A 21,229-nucleotide genomic window follows, 5' to 3' on the forward strand; every position below is an offset into this window, starting at 1 on the left:
CTCTTTCCATGGCCAAGAAGATAATTTAGAGTACAGAAAAATGTGGGATATTCATCTAACGTTGGATTAACATTAACGTCAACATGCCAAAATAAATGTGGATATAACAACTACTGTGACCGATAATAGTGCTTTGCTCTGCTATTTGTCTGATATTAAACGGAGCCTGTCATTACTTGTCAGAATATATTACAGACTCTGAAGTTCTCAAATCTACAGAATAGTGTACTTATGTATAACTAGTAACCACAGCTCTTGAGGACAAGAGGAAACAAATGGATGACTGTATATGCTAGTATTAAAATGAACCATGTCCATAGTGTTGCATAGAAAGGCCTTTCCTTATTTTAGTGCATACTTAAACAGTTCAGTAGTGTCAACTATGGCACTAATGACCTTCACACCCTCCACCCAACTATGGCCTTAATGACCTTCACACCCTCCCAAACTAAAAATGAAAACAGATAAAGTGTGTTGTAAATAATATTTATTTGTGTATACAATTTAGTATTCCCATTCCAACCCCTGTTCCAAGGTTTGAAGTCAATATTATGTTTTTGTAATGCAGCACAAACTCCAAGGACTGTAAAAAAAAAAATCATCAACCAGACAGCACTGTTAAAACAGCTTCATTTTAATTTGCCTGTGGCAGTCAGTTAAGCAAAGACCCCTTTAAAGAAATTAGTATATGAGAGTTGCGTCAACTGCTTTTGTATGGCAGCAAATTCTCATGGAGGTTGATACTGTGAAGGTGGGCAGCTGGCTTACCTTGAAGAAGAAATCCGGGTGTCCCAAAATAAGAAATCCCCAAATAAGAAATGCGGGTGTCTTCTCATAGTTCATATTACAGAGAGGACAAAGAGCATCGGACCCATACCTAAAGCTATTTATCAGAAGTCTCTCATCTCAGGAGTCTTCATGTTTCATGTGCATTTTAAACAAGTCACAGTGACATATCGCCATCCTCTATTAACTCAGTTAAGTGAACATAGCTCACTGTGTAAATTTCCTCTTCTCATCCGTGCAAACAAAAAAATAAAAATAAAAATCTATATAACAGCCTTGAATAGCCTTGTGTAGGTTTTTACATGAGTGAATACAGTGGCTACGTATCTCATACAAGAGGATTCTTTTCACCAAAATGTACAGTGCTACACTAAGACTTGAAATAAAGGTAGAGAAAAGTTGGGTATGAAAATAGTGTTATCTTCATCATTATTCAAACAAATTTCAACATGAAGGGTATTGGCCCATCTCCCTTTCCTCGTTAGTGAGGGAAGATAACAGAAACAAAACATTCTAATAGACAAACTACAACAGAACACAACCTTGTACACAACTGTGTTGGTGATCCTGAAGATCACTTCACAGAGGATACGTGACAACCCTTTAAAGATTAAATGAGGTATTGCACAGATGAATCAAAAATGAACCAAAGCAACAAAATATACAGCAAAAGGCCAGACCATTTACACAGGTTGAATATCATTTTGGAAGCATGAGAAATTTAGTGTCAGTTATTGTTTAGGGCAAGGGGAATGGCAAAGGGAACTAGTCATCCCATTCATCATCATCTTCAAAGTCTTCGTCGTCATCATCATCATCGTCTTCATCTGAAAAGAGGAAGATTGCAAATTAAAAAAAATACTGAAAATGTTACACAGACAAAGTGCCATTTCAATCATGCAGGGTGCAGAATGCAACTACAAGGGTGTGGACAAAAACATTTTAAGGAACACGCTTACAAGGATATCAAGATTAGGACAGCATGCCATCACTTCCAGAACCAGTTATTCTGCATTGTGGCAGGATTTTTTACTGAAGCTCAAACGAAGGTGGGTCTTTTTAGAAAGACAACAATCTCAACTTGAGTCGGTGGAAGAGGAAGGTCTGGATTTCGAACTGGCAGAGTCAAAGTATGGATCTGAATTCAACAGAACTATGGTGTACCAAAGCCCACCGCCAGCACTGGGCTGAAGAGCGTTTGTGAAGGTGGAGGTCAAAATGACTCCATATTGTGTGGCAGAAACCAAGGGAAATATTGGTTTGAACTTGTTGAAGGGATGGGTTTGGTTCACACACTTTCACATACTTCTTGTAAAGGTACAGTATGTAGGATTTAGTGGCATCTAGTGGTGAGGCTGCAGATTGCAACCAACTGAATACCTCTCTCTTTCCAATTGTGTAGGACCTCGGTTCCCAAACTGGGGTACGCAAAGTGGTTCAGGGGGTACGTGGGGAGAAAATGTCCGAGATAACGAAAACGGACGGAATTCGCGGAATGTACCCTTTGAAACAGAATTGCAACTTTCAGACGGAAACATCATTTTGTGCATCAAAATCGCCCAAATTCCCCAGTATTTTGTCCTGCAAGACTGTATTTCTTTCTAATAAACACAACAACGATTGCAACGATGAACAAGCATTAATTAAAAAACAAAACCACTGAGAAAATGTCATGTATGTGCTGAACTCCGCTCCGGCCACGCCCCCCTATTCAACGGTTGACACACAGACCTCCGTAGCCTGTCAAATTAATTTGCTCATCTTCCCAATCGCCTGCAAATAATGTTTTTTTTTTAGTCTTCTGTTCTGTTGATGGCTGGCAAACAACAACCTTAGAAGGTTTGGGTCACTTGTGGCACATATTATTCACTCATTTTAAGCTATCAATCTACCTCAAGGTGAACAAAATGAGCCGAAACGGAATAAAACGGAATTCAACTAAAAGGTGGAAAGGATTTTTTATTTTTTTTTAGACGGGGGGGTGGTACGTAGCTGAAGAGTAAAGAGTTTGGGAACCACTGGTGTAGGAGAAGCTACTGTGGCTGTCAGGTACCCAAAAATAAAACACGAGAGGCATCTAGAGCCAGTGTTTTGGTTTGTCCATGCTGGGCTACAGTAGAAACATGGTGGATAACGAAGGGCTTATTCTAAGCTAACGAAAACACAACTATTTGTAGTTACAGGTGATTATACAATCATGAAAAAACCTAATAATGAATACTATGTTCCATGTCTGCTAATAGACCGGCCGGAACCCTCCATACTGTACCTTTCATTTAGGGTCATATTCAAACAGATTTTCAGAAATGTTCCCAAACATTCTAGCAGCACAGTAAGTATGGAGGACTGCTCTAACCTGAAGAGCGAATGGCCTTGCTCCTCTTCTTCATCACCTCCATCAGCGCTCCCACTATACCATCCGAGAGAGCCGGGGTAGGAGGGCCAGACTCTGGATCATCAGGCACCTGAATGCAAACACACACACACACACACTCACATACAGTCTGTAGGGACTACCACTAGAAATGTACAAATATCTGTTTATGAAGTGCTACAGCTTAAATGTTTCTCTTTTATTCCACATTAGGCATGAGCGTGACGTATGTGAACCCCTGTGCATTACATTAGGACTGAGACACATGAGATGATGGGAGCCCTTACGGTCTTGAGCTGGATGCCAGAGCGGATCTGGTCCAGGAGTGCGTCTCGGCCCGGTTTGGACACCGGCTTGTTGTTCTGCTCCACCTTCTTCAGCTGCGCACCGCCACGAATCTGACTCAGCAAGGCCGACTTGCCGCCCGGAGCCATGGGCTCCCCGGCATCCCCCCCTTCCATCTCGGGCAGAGGTGGGGGTGGAGGCGGTGGTGGTGGTGGCGGGGGTGGAGCTCCTGCGTTGGACACAGGGGCCGGGGGTGGAGGTGGTGGGGCAGCCTGAGGGGCCAGGGAGGCGTGTGAGGGGGCTGGGGGTGGTGGAGGAGGGTGCCCTCTGGAAGGAGGAGGGGGAGGCGGGGCGCCCATGGCTACTCTGGTGGGGGGTGGAGGGGGAGGCGCTATAACTGGGGCTCTGGAGGGAGGTGGGGGGGGGGGGGCGCCGCGGCCGCGGGCTGGAGGAGGGGGTGGGGGTGGGGGGGTTGAGATGTGCGGAGGGGGTGGGGGTGGGGGGGTTGAGATGTGTGGAGGGGGAGGTGGAGGGGGCCCTCCACGAGATGGAGGAGGTGGTGGAGCTAAAAAAGCAAAAGAGACACTTGAGAGATTCTTTATACTCAGTTCAAAAGTTATACCCAAACGGTACTATACACTAGCTAAGGGGTGTTAGTGTAATCGTAAGTTATAATCAGAGTATGCCCTCTGTGATGTTAAAGTGGAATGAACCAGTACAACATAATATGAAAAACCACCTCTAGCTCTCCATTACTACTGCGAGGTCTTTAATCATTAACTGACACACACCAAACATATTACCTTAACCAACTGACATCATTGGCATGACAGCTTGGGCTATTTTTGAGGATGTACAGGTGTAATGACAAAATGTAGAGACTGAGGTGTACAACATCACCTATGACATCATCAATGTTCAATGATGTCAGAGTCACAGCATCTCTACATTGGTGATGTGCAGACACATCATCTCACGCACCCAGGCCTCACTAGGTCCCTTCTGGCCAAAGGATGCTTACTCACGGCCATCCCAGACCAGACCCCTGCTCCAAAGTGCTCTCTCTCTCTCTCTCTCTCTCTCTCTCTCTCTCCCTCTCTTTCTCTTGCTCTCACCTTGTCTCCTCAACTCATTCTTCACAGCCTCTACTCCGCCCTTCTTCTCGATGAAGTCATAGATGACTTTGGATGTCTCCTTGTCCTTGAGCTGGGCCTCGGAGATGCCACACATATCGAACAGGCTCTTCAGCTCAGGGTCCAAGTTATTCAGCTGGAATGAGGGAAGGGAGAGAGTGTGTGTGTGTGTTAAAGTGTCCTTCAGGTGGGAAAACATTACCAGGCACATCATGGTGATCAGCCAATCAAATTCATCTATGTCAAGCCTATTGGTTATGCAAGAAATATGGCTTCAAAATGACCTAGCTAGCAAATCATGCATTTCTATGGACCTTTTTGTCTCCCAGTGCGTGAAAACACCATTACAGTAAACATTTTCTCTGGGGATTGGAACCCTCCAATGGTTTATTTTTCCTAGCTGATACAAAAAATAAATCACCATCGTCTAAATAAATCAACCCACGGTCCTTCACTGCTCTCAGGGTTGTGAACGTAATTTAACAAGATATTTTGGCACATCAAAAACGGCACAAAATGTACTTTCTTTTCACGTCTATGGCTCCTAAGCAGAACCCAAAGTGACTATTTGGCCTACAGCGCTTTGCCATGCAGTAAAAACAAACATTCATGTGCCATGAGTGTCTGTGCCACCCCCATGTGCCATGAGTGTCTGTGCCACCCCCATGTGCCATGAGTGTCTGTGCCACCCCCATGTGCCATGCCCATGTGAGGAATGGTCTCAGCATGGCCACCCCCATAAAAATGGTCTGGCTCCACCACTGCAGAGCCTCTCCACATTACGTCCACATTAAAGTCATGTCCATATTAAAGTCATGTCCACATTAAAGTCATGTCCACATTAAAGTCATGTCCACATTAAAGTCATGTCCACATTACGTCCACATTAAAGTCATGTCCACATTACGTCCACATTAAAGTGATGTCCACATTACGTCCACATTAAAGTGATGTCCACATTAAAGTGATGTCCACATTAAAGTCATGTCCACATTAAAGTGACGTCCACATTATGTCCATATTAAAGTCATGTCCACATTAAAGTCATGTCCACATTAAAGTGATGTCCACATTAAAGTGATGTCCACATTACGTCCACATTAAAGTGACGTCCACATTATTAAAGTCATGTCCACATTAAAGTCATGTCCACATTAAAGTCATGTCCATATTAAAGTCATGTCCACATTAAAGTCATGTCCACATTAAAGTCATGTCCACATTACGTCCACATTAAAGTGATGTCCACATTACGTCCACATTAAAGTGATGTCCACATTAAAGTGATGTCCACATTAAAGTCATGTCCACATTAAAGTGACGTCCACATTATGTCCATATTAAAGTCATGTCCACATTAAAGTCATGTCCACATTAAAGTGATGTCCACATTAAAGTGATGTCCACATTACGTCCACATTAAAGTGATGTCCACATTACGTCCACATTAAAGTGATGTCCACATTACGTCCACATTAAAGTGACTATCCAAGTGATGGCCACATTAAAGAGACTAGGGGTGGGAATCACAGGTATTAGCACCCCATTTGTGCTACGATATGATAACAATATCAGGTTTGATGCTCTTGGCATGTAGATAGATGGACAGAAAAATGAAAATCCACCTCCTTTGTTTGTACACTTCCGCCACCTTATGGAGAGATAGTGTAACTGACCCAGACAGTGTGAGACCTGACCCCTCTCGTTATCGGACAGTAGCCCACTGTGTGGAGTAAATATGCACGTGTGCATATCTGAAATTCATCATACTTTCTGCCCCATGACTAGAGCATTGAGATGGTTAGAGTAAGTGTGTGGGTTTCACAGCTGCCTATACCACATGTTCCTCTGCTCAGTACTCCGAGCCAGTGTTAATGTGTCAATATTGGGTCCCGTTGGAATGTACTGATAGGTTTTTAGTATTCTCATATTCATACTGTCCTAACACAACCGAATAGCTTAATTAAGCTAAGTCCCACCTAGAGTTTCATTATTGGGATGTGGGTGTTGATTTCTAGCACAAGTCATGTTAGCAAAGGTCTGTTTTCCTGTTTTCCTGTTTGTGTGTGTGTGTGTGTTCAGAGAGTCAGACACAAGGCTTTCGTTTCTGTGGAGTGGGAAGCAGAAGGCATGAAAGCATAACAGCATCAGTATGTGCTTATAGTCTGTGTGGAACATAAAGGCTTTGTGCCATTACATCATGCCATGACCACAGGGGCCAGCTCTGTGCTTCCCAGTACTACACTGCATAGGGAAGTGTGTGTGTGTGTGTGTGTGTGTGTGTGTGTGTGTGCGTGTGCGTGTGCGTGTGCGTGTGCGTGTGCGCGTGCGTGTGCGCGTGCGTGTCTGTGTGTTAGTGTGTGTGTGTCTGTGTGTTAGTGTGTGTGTGTATGTGTTTGTGTGTGTGCAGGACAAGCCATTATTGTGGTACTCACATCAAAACCTGTGTTTGGGTCCCAGCCCACGTGGCCAACGTGCCTAGAACAGAACATAAGGCGGTCCTTGGTGAACACACACACACAGTATATAGAGACAGTAAACAGACACAAGCAAAACGAGCACACATACACCAAACATGCATGGATACACACACATGAAGTCACTGGGAAACAATGTAATTGAGCATCCCCTTCCCCACCACCGCCACCTATGAGCCACCAGAGAGAGCACTAACTGAGAGATAGGGGAAAACACAACATATGAGCCACCAGAGTGAGCACTTACTGAGAGACAGCTCTGAGAAACTATTCTCCAACTTTTCACCAAACCAGTCTGGGTTCAAAAACGGTCACTCCACTGAAACAGCCCTGTTGTCTATGACAAAGACCCTAAAAACAGCTAGAGCAGCAGCTCAATCCTCGGTTCTCATCCTGTTTGACTCATCAGCCGCTTTGGACAGTCAACCACCCCATCCTTCTGTCTACACTGTCAAGTATGGGCATTTCTGGCAGGGCACACTCCTGGTTTGAATCTTACCTCTCTGGGCGCTCGTTCAATGCGCCATGGCAAGGTCAGCTGTCTGTACCTCACCACCTCACCACAGGGGTGCCCCAAGACTCGGTGTTGGGACCACTTCTCTTTGACATGTACAACACCTCGTTGGGCCCTATCATCCGCTCGCATGTTTTTTCATACCACTGCTATGCAGATGATGCCCAACTGTATCTGTCTTTCCCTCCTGAGGACACCACTGTCTCGGCGCGGATCTCGGACTGTCGCGCTGATATATCCACATGGATGAAAAATCACCACCTTCAACTTAATCTGGCTAAAACGGAACTGTTGGTCTTTCCAGCCAAACAGGCCATACACAGCAACATTGATATCAAAATTGACTCCTTATCTCTTGCTCCTTCCAAAGCAGCAAGAAATCTAGGTGTCATTATCGATGACCAACTAACATTCACCAACCACATTGCCTTGGTCTCCCTGTCGTGCCGATTCGCTCTATTCAACATCCGCAAAATCAGGCTGTACCTAACCCAGTATGCCACCCAGCTGCTGGTACAAACCCGCATTGACTACTGTAACGTCCTCCTGGTCGCATTAAGTTCAAGTCACTTATGCTTGTTTACAGAGTGATTGCTGGTTCTGCTCCCACCTCCTTAAATGTTCTTGTAAGGGCAAATGTTACCCCCAGGATGCTGCGCTCGTCTAATGAGCGTCATTTAGCACTGCCGTCATCGCAAGTACGGCAATCTAGACTATTCTCATTCGTAGTTCCACGTTGGTGTAACGAGCTGCCTAGCACTACCTTTAAGAAGCTCTTGAAGACCCAACTCTTCAGAGAGCACCTCCCTTCCTAAGTTGCATTTCTACTAGTACTTAACTTGCACTTATAGCAGTTACATTCCTACACTTCTATTTCTATGTGTTATGTAAAATAGTATTTATTGTTACACTAGGTCTCTATTGCTTGTAACTTAATAATTCTCTCCCTTGTGCGTCCCTGGATAAAAGCGTCTTTGAAATGACTAAATGTAAATGTAAATGTAATGTAATGAAACAGGGAAAACACAACATACTGAGCCACCAGAGTGAGCACTAACTGAGAAACACACATACCGAGCTCAAATGACACAAACTCTAATAACAACGCAAAGTTCACCCCCCTCCAGACAGGGGGGTACAGACAGAGCTGACAAATAGCATTATACACTGCTACAGCACTATGGGAGGAGCCAACATGAAGCGGCGAACCCCTTGGGATGTTATCTAAAAGATTAAAGGTTAGGTGTTTCAATAATCTTAACACACTAACTTAACGGACTGTGTGAAATGAACCATGAAGGAATAATGAAACAAGCTCACACATATTATTACAATCAATCTCAGCCCCTCTCTATTAAGCTGACAAACTAAACGAGCGAGGAAGAGATAGTTTAGTACTCACTGGAAGTTGCTGGGGGTGCCGATGTCAGCCTTGGTTAGCCTCTTTCGCTTGCCCTTGACTTTCTTCTCCTTCTTGCCCAGGCTGCTGTGGACCATGTTGTTGATGTGAGAGTTGTTGTGGAAGCGCCCATTGTTGATCTCCGGGTTCTTAATGTCAACAGTTGCCATGAGTAACGGCGGTCCTGGGAAAGAAGGTAAACAAGGGGGAGGGGGTGTCAGCGTGTCGGACGTCAGGCTCCCATGGATGTCAAACCTGTCCAGGGGCTTGAATGCACAACATGGAGCTATGCGAGCTGGGCAAGGGCGTTCCGTCCAACCGGGCAGATGCCATAAGGCCCTGGAACAATACAGCTCTGTTCTTACACGTGGAGATGCTGTGGGGGATTTGCAAAGTTGGGAGTGGGAGTTTACAGGCCAGCAATCACACACTGTCAAGCAGCAGCTGGAGCACTTAAAGAGATCTGACTTTCCATCCTAATAACACAGACACGAGACATGGATACACGTACGTACATTCATTCACACTCAGACACGGTTCAAAAAGTCCATTTGGGTCACTGTTTTATGGATCTCATTCTCTAAAGCTACAGGACGACTCAATCACTCAATATCAACAGGGAGAGTGATGCTGAAGAAAGTTTTGAAAAGTAAATGAGTTCTGAGTTCTCATCCAATAGTGGGTGCTGGTCAGGATTCCATGCCTTTCCTGCAAACTCACAATAACATACCACAGCACCTCAAACAAGTAGAATGGGTTACTTTTGAAAACTCCCAATAACATACCACAGCATCTCAAACAAGTAGAATGGGTTACTTTTGAAAACTCACAATAACATACCACAGCATCTCAAACAAGTAGAATGGGTTACTTTGAAAGGTGGAGTTCATCAAAACTAAAATGCAGCCAGACCAACTCTGGTATTCTTAAAAAGCAACAAGGTAAAGAGATAATGCAAATATATGCAATATGATGCTTGAAACTGTCTTGAAAATTGTTTTAAACTTGAAATTTACAGCACCTTCAAGTTGAGACAATAGCACTTAACTAAAGCCACACAGCAGCAATCCATTCAAAGCACCATCATCAAGGGCTTCACAGCAGCTCCCAGCCTAGTGGAGATGCCACACATGCTGGGGTTGTTTACCTGTACACCCCCTACGCTGGGCTCCCCCCATGGCCACGGGGTCAGTACCGTGCACAACACCCGCGTCCTGCTGCTTCCCTCCCAGAGGGAGAGTGCATCCGTCTCCCAGAGGACACTTCGAGATCTGCCTGAGCCCGTGGACAGACAGACGGCCGGCTGGGACCGGAGAGCAAAGAACTGGTCCCCAGGTGACACCAGGTACTGGAGGGCCGCTAAGCAGCGGTCTCGCTCAGGCAAGCTATTTACTAAATCCTGGGATGGTGTACAGAGGAAGGTGGTGCAGAACATCATCGCCCCTGCAGCGCATCGTTGTCCTACCAGACACACGCGAGCCAGTCCACTGAGCTCTTCAGTTTGTCTAGACTCTAGAGGAAGTGATGTGGGGATCAGAAGCCCCAATAAAAGACCAAGTAGCACAGCATTCCCCAGAAAGCATCCGCAGCCCCCAACACTCCACTTCTGACTCCTGATGAGCCTCCTTCAGCTCTGTGTCTCTGACTGGAACAGTAATCCCAAGAAATCACACATGCAACGGAATATTATATAATCTCTAAAACCACCATTAATCCTCTATAATCCCCGACATTTGCCCTGAAAATAACCAATCATGATCCTTCTGGAACCGACTACGTAACTCCAAATAAATGACAGTTTGTTCTTTGCCTCCTGATGATACTCCTTATATAAATATATATATATATATATATATATAAACCCAGGTGTTTATTTCATTACTATGGGAAGTTAAGTCTACAGGATTGAAGAGGAAACAACGATGACAAACTGAAAAGCAATGCATGATGTTCTCAAATTTGTGGGTTTTTGTTGTTTTTGCAGGGTTCACCCGAGAACAGGTCCCGGGACATGTTGGGCAATAACTTATGGTTTTACCAGCCGAGGGGTTCTAAATATATAGAAACCATAGCACAGCCTTTGCATTCTTCAGCACCACTATAAGCATGATGCCCACCTCAAGAAACAGAAGACAGCTGTGCTTTTTCAGTATATACCACACTAGTCTAGAATGCAGGCAACAGCAAATTATCCAAACTATGGTAACAATATAATAATAATAATAATAATAATAATAATAACAATAATAATATTGTATGTAGGTGAGCCAGGTCATGAAAAAAACTGGATAACTATCAGTACAAGTACTGAAAAACTACACAGACAGCTAGTTCTAATGCCACAGAGCCAGGCTGGCCTCTTTCCAGTCTTTCAAGGAAGGAAGGCATGAAAGGTTTATTGACTGTTGTGACATGGAGACATCACAAGACAAGTTATATGACAATCATTAACCCGCCTCTCTTTCATGCTCAACACTCTTTCTGGCGACAGAAAGTAAACGGCAGGACCACATACGGAAACGGCCTCAGGGGTCACAGAGGGCAAATCTGTTGACTTGGCAGTTTCACCCAGTGTAATGAGGCTGGAATGTCCCTATGATCTCATCATCAGAGAAGCTGAACAGAGAAGAGCCCTCAAGAGCTCGAGGCAAGCACAAGTGTGAGTTTAAACCCCTCAAACCACAAGAGCTCGAGGCAAGCACAAGTGTGAGTTTAAACCCCTCAAACCTCAAGAGCTCGAGGCAAGCACAAGTGTGAGTTTAAACCCCTCAAACCTCAAGAGCTTGAGGCAAGCACAAGTGTGAGTTTAAACCCCTCAAACCTCAAGAGCTCGAGGCAAGCACAAGTGTGAGTTTAAACACCTCAAACCTCGTGGAGAGCTTGGCAGTCTGAACAAGGGACCAGAAGTTTCTCCATCTATTCAAGATGACTGTAAACACAGCAAGTTTATCTTTAACACACAACGTCCTCCCATACAACAGCAGTGGCTGTGAGATGGTTTCTGAGGTTAGTAATGCAGTGGAAGGCATCATCAACACTTCAGGGAGGACACAGCACACAACAACACAACCACAAACAGTTACCAATGAGCTGTTAATTAGCTAATAATTAGAGTGCATGTCAGGCACGGCAGAGAAGAGCATCCAAGGAAGAACCTGCATCTGTGCCACTGTCCATGTGTAATTTGCAGCATGTTCTTGCAGGCCATTACTGTTTATGACTTTGGAGATGTTTCAACCTGTCATTCAAACCCAAAATTCAAATTCAAATTCAAAATTAACACAACTGAAAAAAAGCCCTGTGGTGGATCTACAGTATAATATGCTGACAAAACCCTGCCTTCTTTGCCTGCCTTTTGAGGAAAACAGCTGAGACTGAAGCTAAATGGTTAAGCACTAAGTGTGAAGCTACCATGAAACTGCACTGCTGGACTGGTTTGGGTGTTGAGCTGTCATAGAGAGTAGCTGATTCAGGTGGAGCCACCATAGAGAGTAGCTGAGTCAGGTGGAGCTACCATAGAGAGTAGCTGAGTCAGGTGGAGCTACCATAGAGAGTAGCTGAGTCAGGTGGAGCTACCATAGAGAGTAGCTGACTCATGTGTAGATCACATGGCCACTGCGACCTCTGTTTCCTCCGACTGACCCCCAGGGATCAGCACAGGGACTTCTGATCTTGGCTTCATGCATCTGGGTCAGGGTCAGGCTCAGCTGGGTTGTGTGTCAGTGGACTAGGTGTGTATGAGTGAGTGAGTGAGTGGCATGGGTTTGAATGGCTGTGTGCATATATGTCTACAGGTGACTGTGTAGATTGGCATCTGCACTTACACACGGATGCACAAATGATTTCTCTTTGCAGACTAATGGGCTAAAATGTCCGCTGTCCTTCTGCTATGACCAGTAATTCAAATGAGCAAAATAAGGAAGAGCAGAATTTGAGACAGAAAACAGTCTTTCAACAGTCACATACCATTGGGGGGGTCGCGTCTTTTTTCTGAAAAACAAAACATGGACATTGTTAAGAATTTGGAAGCCCAATCAAAACCACTGGAGTGGGTTAGCTCCACAGACAGGAAGAGTGGCAGTTAGGAAGCCCAATCAAAACCACTGGAGGGGGTTAGGTCCACAGACAGGAGGAGAGGCAGTTAGGGGTGGCTGAAGGGCAAGCAGAGGGCTAGAAAACAGGTGTTTTAAGTTAGTCCCATGAGTCCAGTGGAAAGATTAAAAAGTAGGACAGAGTTCAAAGCCACCCAATCTTGGAGCCCATTTTATCTTTGTCTACCAGGAAGAGAGGCTGTGAAGTGAGCGTGTCACATGGATGCAAGTTCAAAGTCTACTGACTAAACTCAAGATCTTGATCTCTGAATGACCAGATAAATTCTCTGAATGATAAAGTCTGATGTGTTCACTGCAACATTTCATGTGACATTGAATCTAATGATTGAATACATAGAACACTATTCTACATAAACTGCTTAAACTGGCACATGGAGAGTCAACACACACATGGGCCGACTCTGTTTTGTGTTGAGAGCACCCAACCCACAGGGTGAAAATCCAACAACAAATCACAGCCTAGCCAGCAGTCCAGAGAGAACTGGACCAAGAGAGAGCAAAGTTGAGCAAAAGACTAGATTTGGTTAAAGATGCAAAGATGTACATCTACTAAATGCTCTACAGTCTAGTAAAGAGGAGAGGAGAGGAGAGGAGAGGAGAGACTTTACAGATCCAGCCCACCCCAAAGTATTGACATTTCATCAGAATCCAGACAGGAGTTGGCAGAAAGCAAAAGGGCCAGGGGCATGTTTCCCAGAGCCTTCTTTACGCTACAGATGTCCTCAGATATACTGTACCTTAAGATGGGCCTTAACACTTAGTCAGTCGTTAGATATACCTTAAGATGGGCCTTAACACTTCGCCCGTCGTAAGATATACCTTAAGATGGACCTTAACACTTCGTCAGTACCTTAAGATGGACCTTCATTTTTCAAGGTGTTTCCCAGAGCGGCCCTAGCTAAGGCATTCCTTCTCTAAGAGATACTCTTGTAAGGTTGGTTTGGACCACTCTTAACTATACCGTAACACTGTTTTCAGGTTAAACAAACATTTTAGAGAGTACAAATGTTGTGTCACAGTCTAGACGTATACACTGTGTTTTAAGATCAAGATATGTGTTGTATTACATTGTGTGCTTCGTTAAATACAAACTGTAAAAAGAATTGGATTAAAATGAATTACTGTTCATTTTGAATCCCTTGAGGAAACAGATTTAGGAGTTACTTCTAGCCTACAACCGTCCTAATTTGGCAAATTTTCTTTTTCGTTTGACTTGCGTAATATTTCTTGCTGATGTTCTTTCTAATAATGATCACCTGCACTCCAATCTGACTCATGCTCATCACAGCTATGTGAATGACAATAATCGATTCCAGAAACAGATTCAGCCTCTATGTGTTTTATTTTCTTAAATGGTAGCTTGGGAAACCCTTGTAGAAAAATAAACATCTTTAGTAAGGCATACCTTTCGATTCTTTGTAGAAAGCCAAGAGATGCCATCACTGGGAAACACACCCCTGGATGTTACTGGAGCTCAGTTAGAAAGAGAGTTTCCCAAAATCAACCCCAGAGGACCATGCACACATCAACAAATCAAGATGTCAGAACCACTCTACTGAGTTATCCATCCACACGTTGGATGTTCATCCATGCATGTTCAGAACAATGTTCAGTGTCTTTTGCACACATTCTGACAGGCTGGGATGAGCAGATGGATAACCAGTGAGGTCCTGAGGTCCTTCAGGATTGGTCCTGGTGGGGTATTCGTCGTACGTGGTTTAGTGACAAACCTGGACAAGTTAACTCAGAGTAAGTGGTAAACCTCCTAATAGAAGAGCCCTCTGACGTTGTTTTGCTAGGAGAATGAACCAATGGGGGTTATTTTATTAAGAGGTTTACCACTTACTCTGAGTTAACTTATCCAGGTTTGTCACTAAACCACGTGCGACGAATACCACCCTGGTCTCTGTCACTCAGAAGCAAGCACATCATCTCCTCACAGGAGCGGAGCGGAGCGGAGCGGAGAGGAGCTGACACCTCACAGTGGTCCCCACACTTACCTGTCCTTCGTGATCGGCGATTGAGTAGGTCACCGAGGGCTGCTTTAAATCGCTTGGCCTCCTCTTCACTGGCAAAATTCAGGCCAACCTGGCAGCCCTGGGGGCAGAAGCAGAGTTTTGTCAACATGAAACAGCTGAGGGTTATTCCACCACAAAACAACAACAACAACAACAACAACAAACTGAGGGTTATTCCACAACATAAAGCTTTGTCCAGTGATTATTAGTTATGAATCTGCTTTGGTGGACACACCTTGGTCTACTTTGCAATCCTTTATGAACAACAGATTTTTGGCTGAGATAACGCTATACTCATGTAACTTATACTAAAATATATTAGCACAAAGTTACAAAACACCAAATTAAATTAGCTTCAATGATCCACAAGGACTGGGGAAAGAGAAAGACTTACATCTCCTGCAAATGAAATGAAGTATGCTCGGGTACTATTAGGTGCGAAGTTATTATAGAGCTCCTGTTCAAACAGAATTTTCCCCTCCTGAAACAAAAAGCAGAGCACTTAAACACAAAAAAGGCAATAACATATTTCCGCCAAAAACACTATCCAAAAGCAGAATAGCATTAAGAATTGTGCTAAACTGTAATGATTATGATCAACTGTAAATACAAGCATCACACAAAACTCCACAACATCTGGACCACTCCCATGTGAAACCGACTGATGCAGTTGTATTTTAATTAGTTATTAAAGCCCAGAGTCCTGTTCCTATTTGAACCCATTCTTGTGTTGAATGTGGTTAGATAACACCATTAGCAGGCCTGTGCCAAACCCAAACAGAGTTGCCATGTAGGCCTAGACACACATCTTTAAAATTCTAAATGACTACCGTAAATGATTATGCAATAAAGCTATTAGCATGATGTAGTGTCATCTATATAATTTAGCAAATAAAAATGTCCATAAGCATTTGGATTTGTCCGCCACTAGTATGACAAGAGCTGGGATGCGGTCTTACCTTGATGTCATAAACCCGGATGAAATAAGACCTCTGGGGGTTGTCTTTGACCAGGCAGGCTACGCCACAGCATCTCTTTACCCAGGCCTGGCTCCGATCCGCCCCATACACCTGCACAACCGCTGAGCAGAGGGTCTGGAGACAGAGAGAGGAATCAGCTATGCTAAAACACTCAAACTCCACTTAACAACTCAACATGTGAAACGATTATCCAACATTCGCTCACGTCTGTGTATTTAATCAGACTATTAAGAAGAGTTTTTGTATTCATGTGAACAGTCATACACCACCAATTCACGTCATCAACATTGCACACATGCTGGTCATAACTGATCAGTTACAGTATAAAATTCAACCATTAGTGAACCCATTCAGATACAAGACACAACATCCCTTGCTTTTTTGTGACAGTGCAGTGCCTATAACCCTATTTAGTCATTTTCTCACAGGCTATGTATCCAATGTAAACCTCTCAGAACAACATCCTGGCCATATGTTCAAGGCTATCACAGAAACATAAAGAGGAAGACCTACTGTTGGGTGCAATATTTCCACAGGCAAACACATGCACACTCAAATAAAAACAACACAAAGCATTTTGGTAGACAAAAAAAAAATAACAAGTAGACTAAGTCAAATTCCAAACAAATATTTTATTATTTTGTGCTTCTCACAAAATGTGAGAGGACAGCAAATAACTTCAGCGCAATATAAACTTCAAACAGCTTTGCAAACTGTTACTGCAGATACTCAGCTGAAAAAGCCATCCTTGTGGTTACTATGTGACACTGTGGTAGCTCCAGAGTCTTTGTGGAAAACCTGATTCCTTGAGAAGTGCCGAGTAAGCACTGGTGAAGTGCTTTAGAAGACTCTCATTTCATGCTGATTTCACAAGCAGACTGCTGTGATCTTCAACCAGATGTGGAGCATCAGTAGACCCCCCCAGGAGCTGGTTATGAGGAGAGGGCCATAAAGTCCTCTAGAACTGGTTTTCTACTTTTTCGGGGGTAAGACACATCATGGGTGAAACCAGAACGATAAAGAATAGTGTCATTCTCGTAATAATTGCAAAGGTTGTGCTGTGGGTATTTGTCCCACAAAGACGTCATCTAATACGAATGTTGAACATGTGAGAGGTGTCCATCACCTTGTGTTACCAATGCATGTGAAGAGAAGATGATTAACAGACTTGTGTCTCATCTCAGCCTCACCAACTCACACAGACTACACAGAGCAATTTGACCTTCTCAGCCCTCTTAAACGTTACCACACCTCCCTCTTTCCTGTATGACAGGAACCCTCAGGAAACAGGTAATGCTGACTAGAGCTTACCACAGATGTGTCAGGACCACAGCTTTAGACCGAGAGAAATGCCTAGATCAGCATCAGCACTATGCTCTTTAAATGTTGCAGATCTAAGGTTCTGCCCTGTAAGGAAATCCCACTAAGGAACATTAAACACCTGAAACCAAGATGCATAAGAACAAGTCTGTTATTAGGGGATGTCTGGAAACATGGCAGACAGTACAAATCTATGTATTGCACCTTTAAAAGGTGCAGTCCTTTATTTTATCCATGACACTTTTCATCTGATTCTGCAAAATGTCCCTCCTGTTTCTCTAGCTGCCTGTCCAGTATGTGTGCCCAGTATGTTCCTGGCTCTGTGCATGGGAAACAGTGACTCGGACCAAGGCAACACTATTATAGCCAATCAACAGGGAGAGTTTGTGCTCCAACCTTGCTTCAGGAGCACAGAGAAGAAGGGTGCATTTCATTGGTTGCTGAGCACAAATATCAACAACCTTTCACCAGAACGGAGGACTGCAGCTTTAAGTGGCAGAAGGTGATTCCATGTTGTTTAATAGAAAAACCTGAGATTACAGTTTTCACTCAAGTTCTTCTTTCTGAAGTCTTTTTGCTGCCTTGCTTGGCTCCAACCAGTTAGCACACCAAGTGCCAGGGACCAGTCAAAACATGCTGAACCTCTTGGGTTTTAACTGATGAGCATGCATGTATTCTACATCCGAGACTCTTTTCATGTAAGCACTTCCTCAGAGCAGGTTTTGTGAGTGAGTATCCTGAGGCCTGGTCTGGGCTTGCTTCGTGCCCAGTGCTTGATGTCTCTGGTGACAGGAGCCCAGCAGCCCAGCACCGGACGGAAGAACACATGGACGGCTGAAAGCCAAATCACAGGGTCTCGTATGCAGTCACCACTCACTCCTATCAAAGCAGCACTGTCATTCTCCATTCATTTGTCTGAAACTCGCTGAGGACAGAGCAGCCCAGCCCAGCCACAGCCCAGCCCAGCACAGCCCAGCCCAGCCCAGCCAGCCCAGCCCAGCCCAGCCAGCCCAGCCCAGCCCAGCCCAGTCCAGCACAGCCCAGTCCAGCCACAGCCCAGTCCAGCCCAGCCCAGCCCAGCCCAGCCCAGCCCAGCCCAGCCCAGCAACAAACCCGGCTGCATTATGGGGAGTCAGTGTATGATACCTCTAGTGACAAACTAGTCAGTCTGAAAATAACACACACAGGGAGTGCTAGCGTTTCCCCCTTCTCTTTGTGCACAGAAGGAAACACTATCCCTTCTTCCTCCCAACCCTTCCTCCTACTCCTGACGGTCATGTCATGTCTAAGTAGTTATTAGAACAGCTCTTTTGGGACCGTGCCACAGCTCCTGTCTAAGTTCTTGCCAAGGGGATGATCAACAGACCAGACAATGTGCAAGTAGCAAGGTGCATTTGAAAGATTCTGATGCCTCTTGATAACGCCTGCCCGGAAAAATGTAAGCTACCCTAACCCCCCAAAAGGAATAAATGGAATCACAAGGAACAGCACAGTCAAAACGTTTGTCAAAATGTATACTGGACAACAAAAACGACGTACTGCCCGTCAAAAAAAAGAAATAACAAGGAAACTCGTAAGGGGTGTTCATCAATCAAACCCTAACCCAAAGAGTTGATTTCTGTTCCTTCTCTGCAATTTATGAACACGAGCAAGGTCTTCTCACTCAAAACACGTCTCCTATTCAACAACAGGAAGAATGCCACCTCAAATCTCTGCAATTTATGAACATGAGGAAGGTCTTCTCACTCAAAACACGTCTCCTATTCAACAACAGGAAGAATGCCACCTCAAATCTCTGCAATTTATGAACACGAGGAAGGTCTTCTCACTCAAAACACGTCTCCTATTCAACAACAGGAAGAATGGCACCTCAAATCTCGGCACAGACCAGTGCTGACTCAGCCGGGCTGGTCTAGAAACAAATGTTTGGTTGTTAAAAGCGACATCCTGGAGAAGCTTAACTTCTTTTCTAGCAATGCATTGGTAAAGTGCTTTCATGAAACTACATGACAAGATTTTTAGAATAGGCCTGGGTCGTGCTGCTGTATGTGCAGTAATGTGCATTGCCTGTTAGCGTGCTTTAATTACTTGTGGAGGCCTGTCTAATTGCATGTAGCTTTTAAGCCTAAATCTTATAGACTTTTGCTGCGTATTGTGCTGTTCAACACCAACATTGCATCATTTTGCTATTCTCCAGTTTATTTTACAATCAGTTGCAATCTTTCAGCATAATTGCGGTAAATGTTCCACTCATTTGCATGGCACGACCAAACTGTAGCACTCCAGAATTAATTTCCATAGCCTTTACAGCACGAGTTAAAAAGTTAGCCTACAAATTGTTTTTATTAGCAGCTTATGGTGATGAAATTCCACCACAGGGAACCAATCATATTTATAAATCGCTTTGCACTTACTTGACAGTGAATAAGGTTCTCAAGCTCACATACACCCAAGCTGCAGTAACTATGTCATCAAAGAATGAAAACATGGCTGGCATGCAACATAGATATAAAGCAATTGAAAAGCAATTCCTCATTATTAACCTGACTAAATCTGCCATCCAAAAAAATCTTTAAAACACACCACTGTTTCCAGTCATATTCATCGAGACTTACAGAAATCGCCCTTTGCACGGGGCCAGGAATCATTCCATTAGGCTGCAATAAATAGGAAAGTAGCTAGGCTAGGTAGCTTGTTCGGCTGTCAAAATCAAAATGCCAAGACAGGCTTACTTTCCTGCCTGCCATAGAAGCATAAACACTTGCTGGGAAACCATAACTACCCTAATTATCGCAATATTTTAAAAAGAATAATAGCACAATGCGAACCACCTGAGTATGAAAGCGCTTAAATCCAGAAAGTAAACTGTAAACTTACGATGCATTTCCTGCCTAGGTGGTTGAGGAGATATTCGTTCTCTTGTGGTGTGAGAAGTAGGGAGCCAATATTCGCTATTCGCCGCTGGGGAAGATGGTTACTCATGATGGGAATGTTTAATTGATCAAAAACACAACTCTGTCTCTAAAAATATTTGTTATATAAAATATATGAAGTCACGGATCTTCATGGTTCATCATGGCCTGTAGCAGGATCATTTCGATGTACTGCTCTGACAACAAGAAGGTGGTAAATTTGTTGTATTCTGAGATTCCCTGGCACTAGACTAACCTAATCGCTACATTCACTGTTTACAGGAAAAATTGTGAAAACAATATCAAGCTAAACTTTCATTCCTGAAGTCCAACTGCAACAACGATTCCTCAATCCAACATGGCAGCAGGAAGGATGAACTACTCTGGAAGTTTTGGGCGGGGGGAACGATTCAGTTTGTCTACAACATTTGTCTAGAATCCCTTTGAAAAAATAGAATGAATTGAAAAGAAAATGCCTTTAAAATATTACTAAAGACAAAAGATAGCATTAAAAAACAAACATGCATTTCCACAATTGTACAGGTCCTGTTACTGAAACATAAAAGCAACGATTTACAATATGGTCTTTCCCTGTTTTCCTGTGGATTGTGCAGTATGCGGATGGGTGCGCACAGCGCAGGGCACGCACAGAACAGGGAGGAGACTGCTGTAGGTGGCGCACATGTATTAAAGGTAGCCCCATTACCACGCGTTCAATGGGACTCCTGTGATGTATAATTATTGATTCAAGTGTAACCAAAGATCCTCTCTGTACAGTGGCATCCGAATAGTCTCAGATGTAACTTCGCCTCCAGCTCTGAGCCTAACTCAGCCCACTGCATCATTTTGGAAAATGCTAAGAAAAGTGAGCAAGGGGCTGGGGTGGCGTAATCACCAGTGAATGATGCGTCTCGAGCAG

The 21,229-nt window shown here is 44.0% G+C and overlaps 1 protein-coding gene across 2 annotated transcripts; it reads right to left on the reverse strand.

The window, feature by feature from the left end:
• Positions 1-470: 470 nt before the first annotated feature.
• wasla (WASP like actin nucleation promoting factor a) lies at positions 471-20,865 on the reverse strand. Of its 2 annotated transcripts, XM_031564145.2 has the most exons (11): positions 20,276-20,864; positions 16,058-16,192; positions 15,493-15,579; positions 15,081-15,177; positions 12,935-12,958; positions 8,972-9,152; positions 7,014-7,056; positions 4,561-4,714; positions 3,448-4,010; positions 3,143-3,251; positions 471-1,613 (listed from the first exon to the last, which is right to left on the reverse strand). In XM_031564145.2, exons 1-11 carry the CDS (start codon positions 20,378-20,380, stop codon positions 1,552-1,554), a joined length of 1,560 nt encoding a protein of 519 aa, XP_031420005.1. In that variant the 5' UTR covers positions 20,381-20,864; the 3' UTR covers positions 471-1,551. The 2 variants fall into 2 exon arrangements, with proteins under 2 accessions (XP_031420005.1, XP_031420006.1); XM_031564146.2 differs by lacking the exon at positions 12,935-12,958 and having other exon boundaries at positions 20,276-20,865.
• Between the last annotated feature and the right edge of the window lie 364 nt (positions 20,866-21,229).

Source organism: Clupea harengus, chromosome 3, assembly GCF_900700415.2.
Source record: "Clupea harengus chromosome 3, Ch_v2.0.2, whole genome shotgun sequence".
NCBI classification, from domain to species: domain Eukaryota; kingdom Metazoa; phylum Chordata; class Actinopteri; order Clupeiformes; family Clupeidae; genus Clupea; species Clupea harengus.

Coding starts and splice junctions, on each gene's coding strand:
- wasla (XM_031564145.2), bottom strand. CDS start 20,380: ATGAGTAACCATCTTCCCCAGCGGCGAATAGCGAATATTGGCTCCCTA. Junction 4,715..7,013: donor ACCCAAACACAGGTTTTGAT/GTGAGTACCACA, acceptor CCCTCATTCCAG/CTGAATAACTTGGACCCTGA. Junction 3,252..3,447: donor CTGGCATCCAGCTCAAGACC/GTAAGGGCTCCC, acceptor GTTTGCATTCAG/GTGCCTGATGATCCAGAGTC.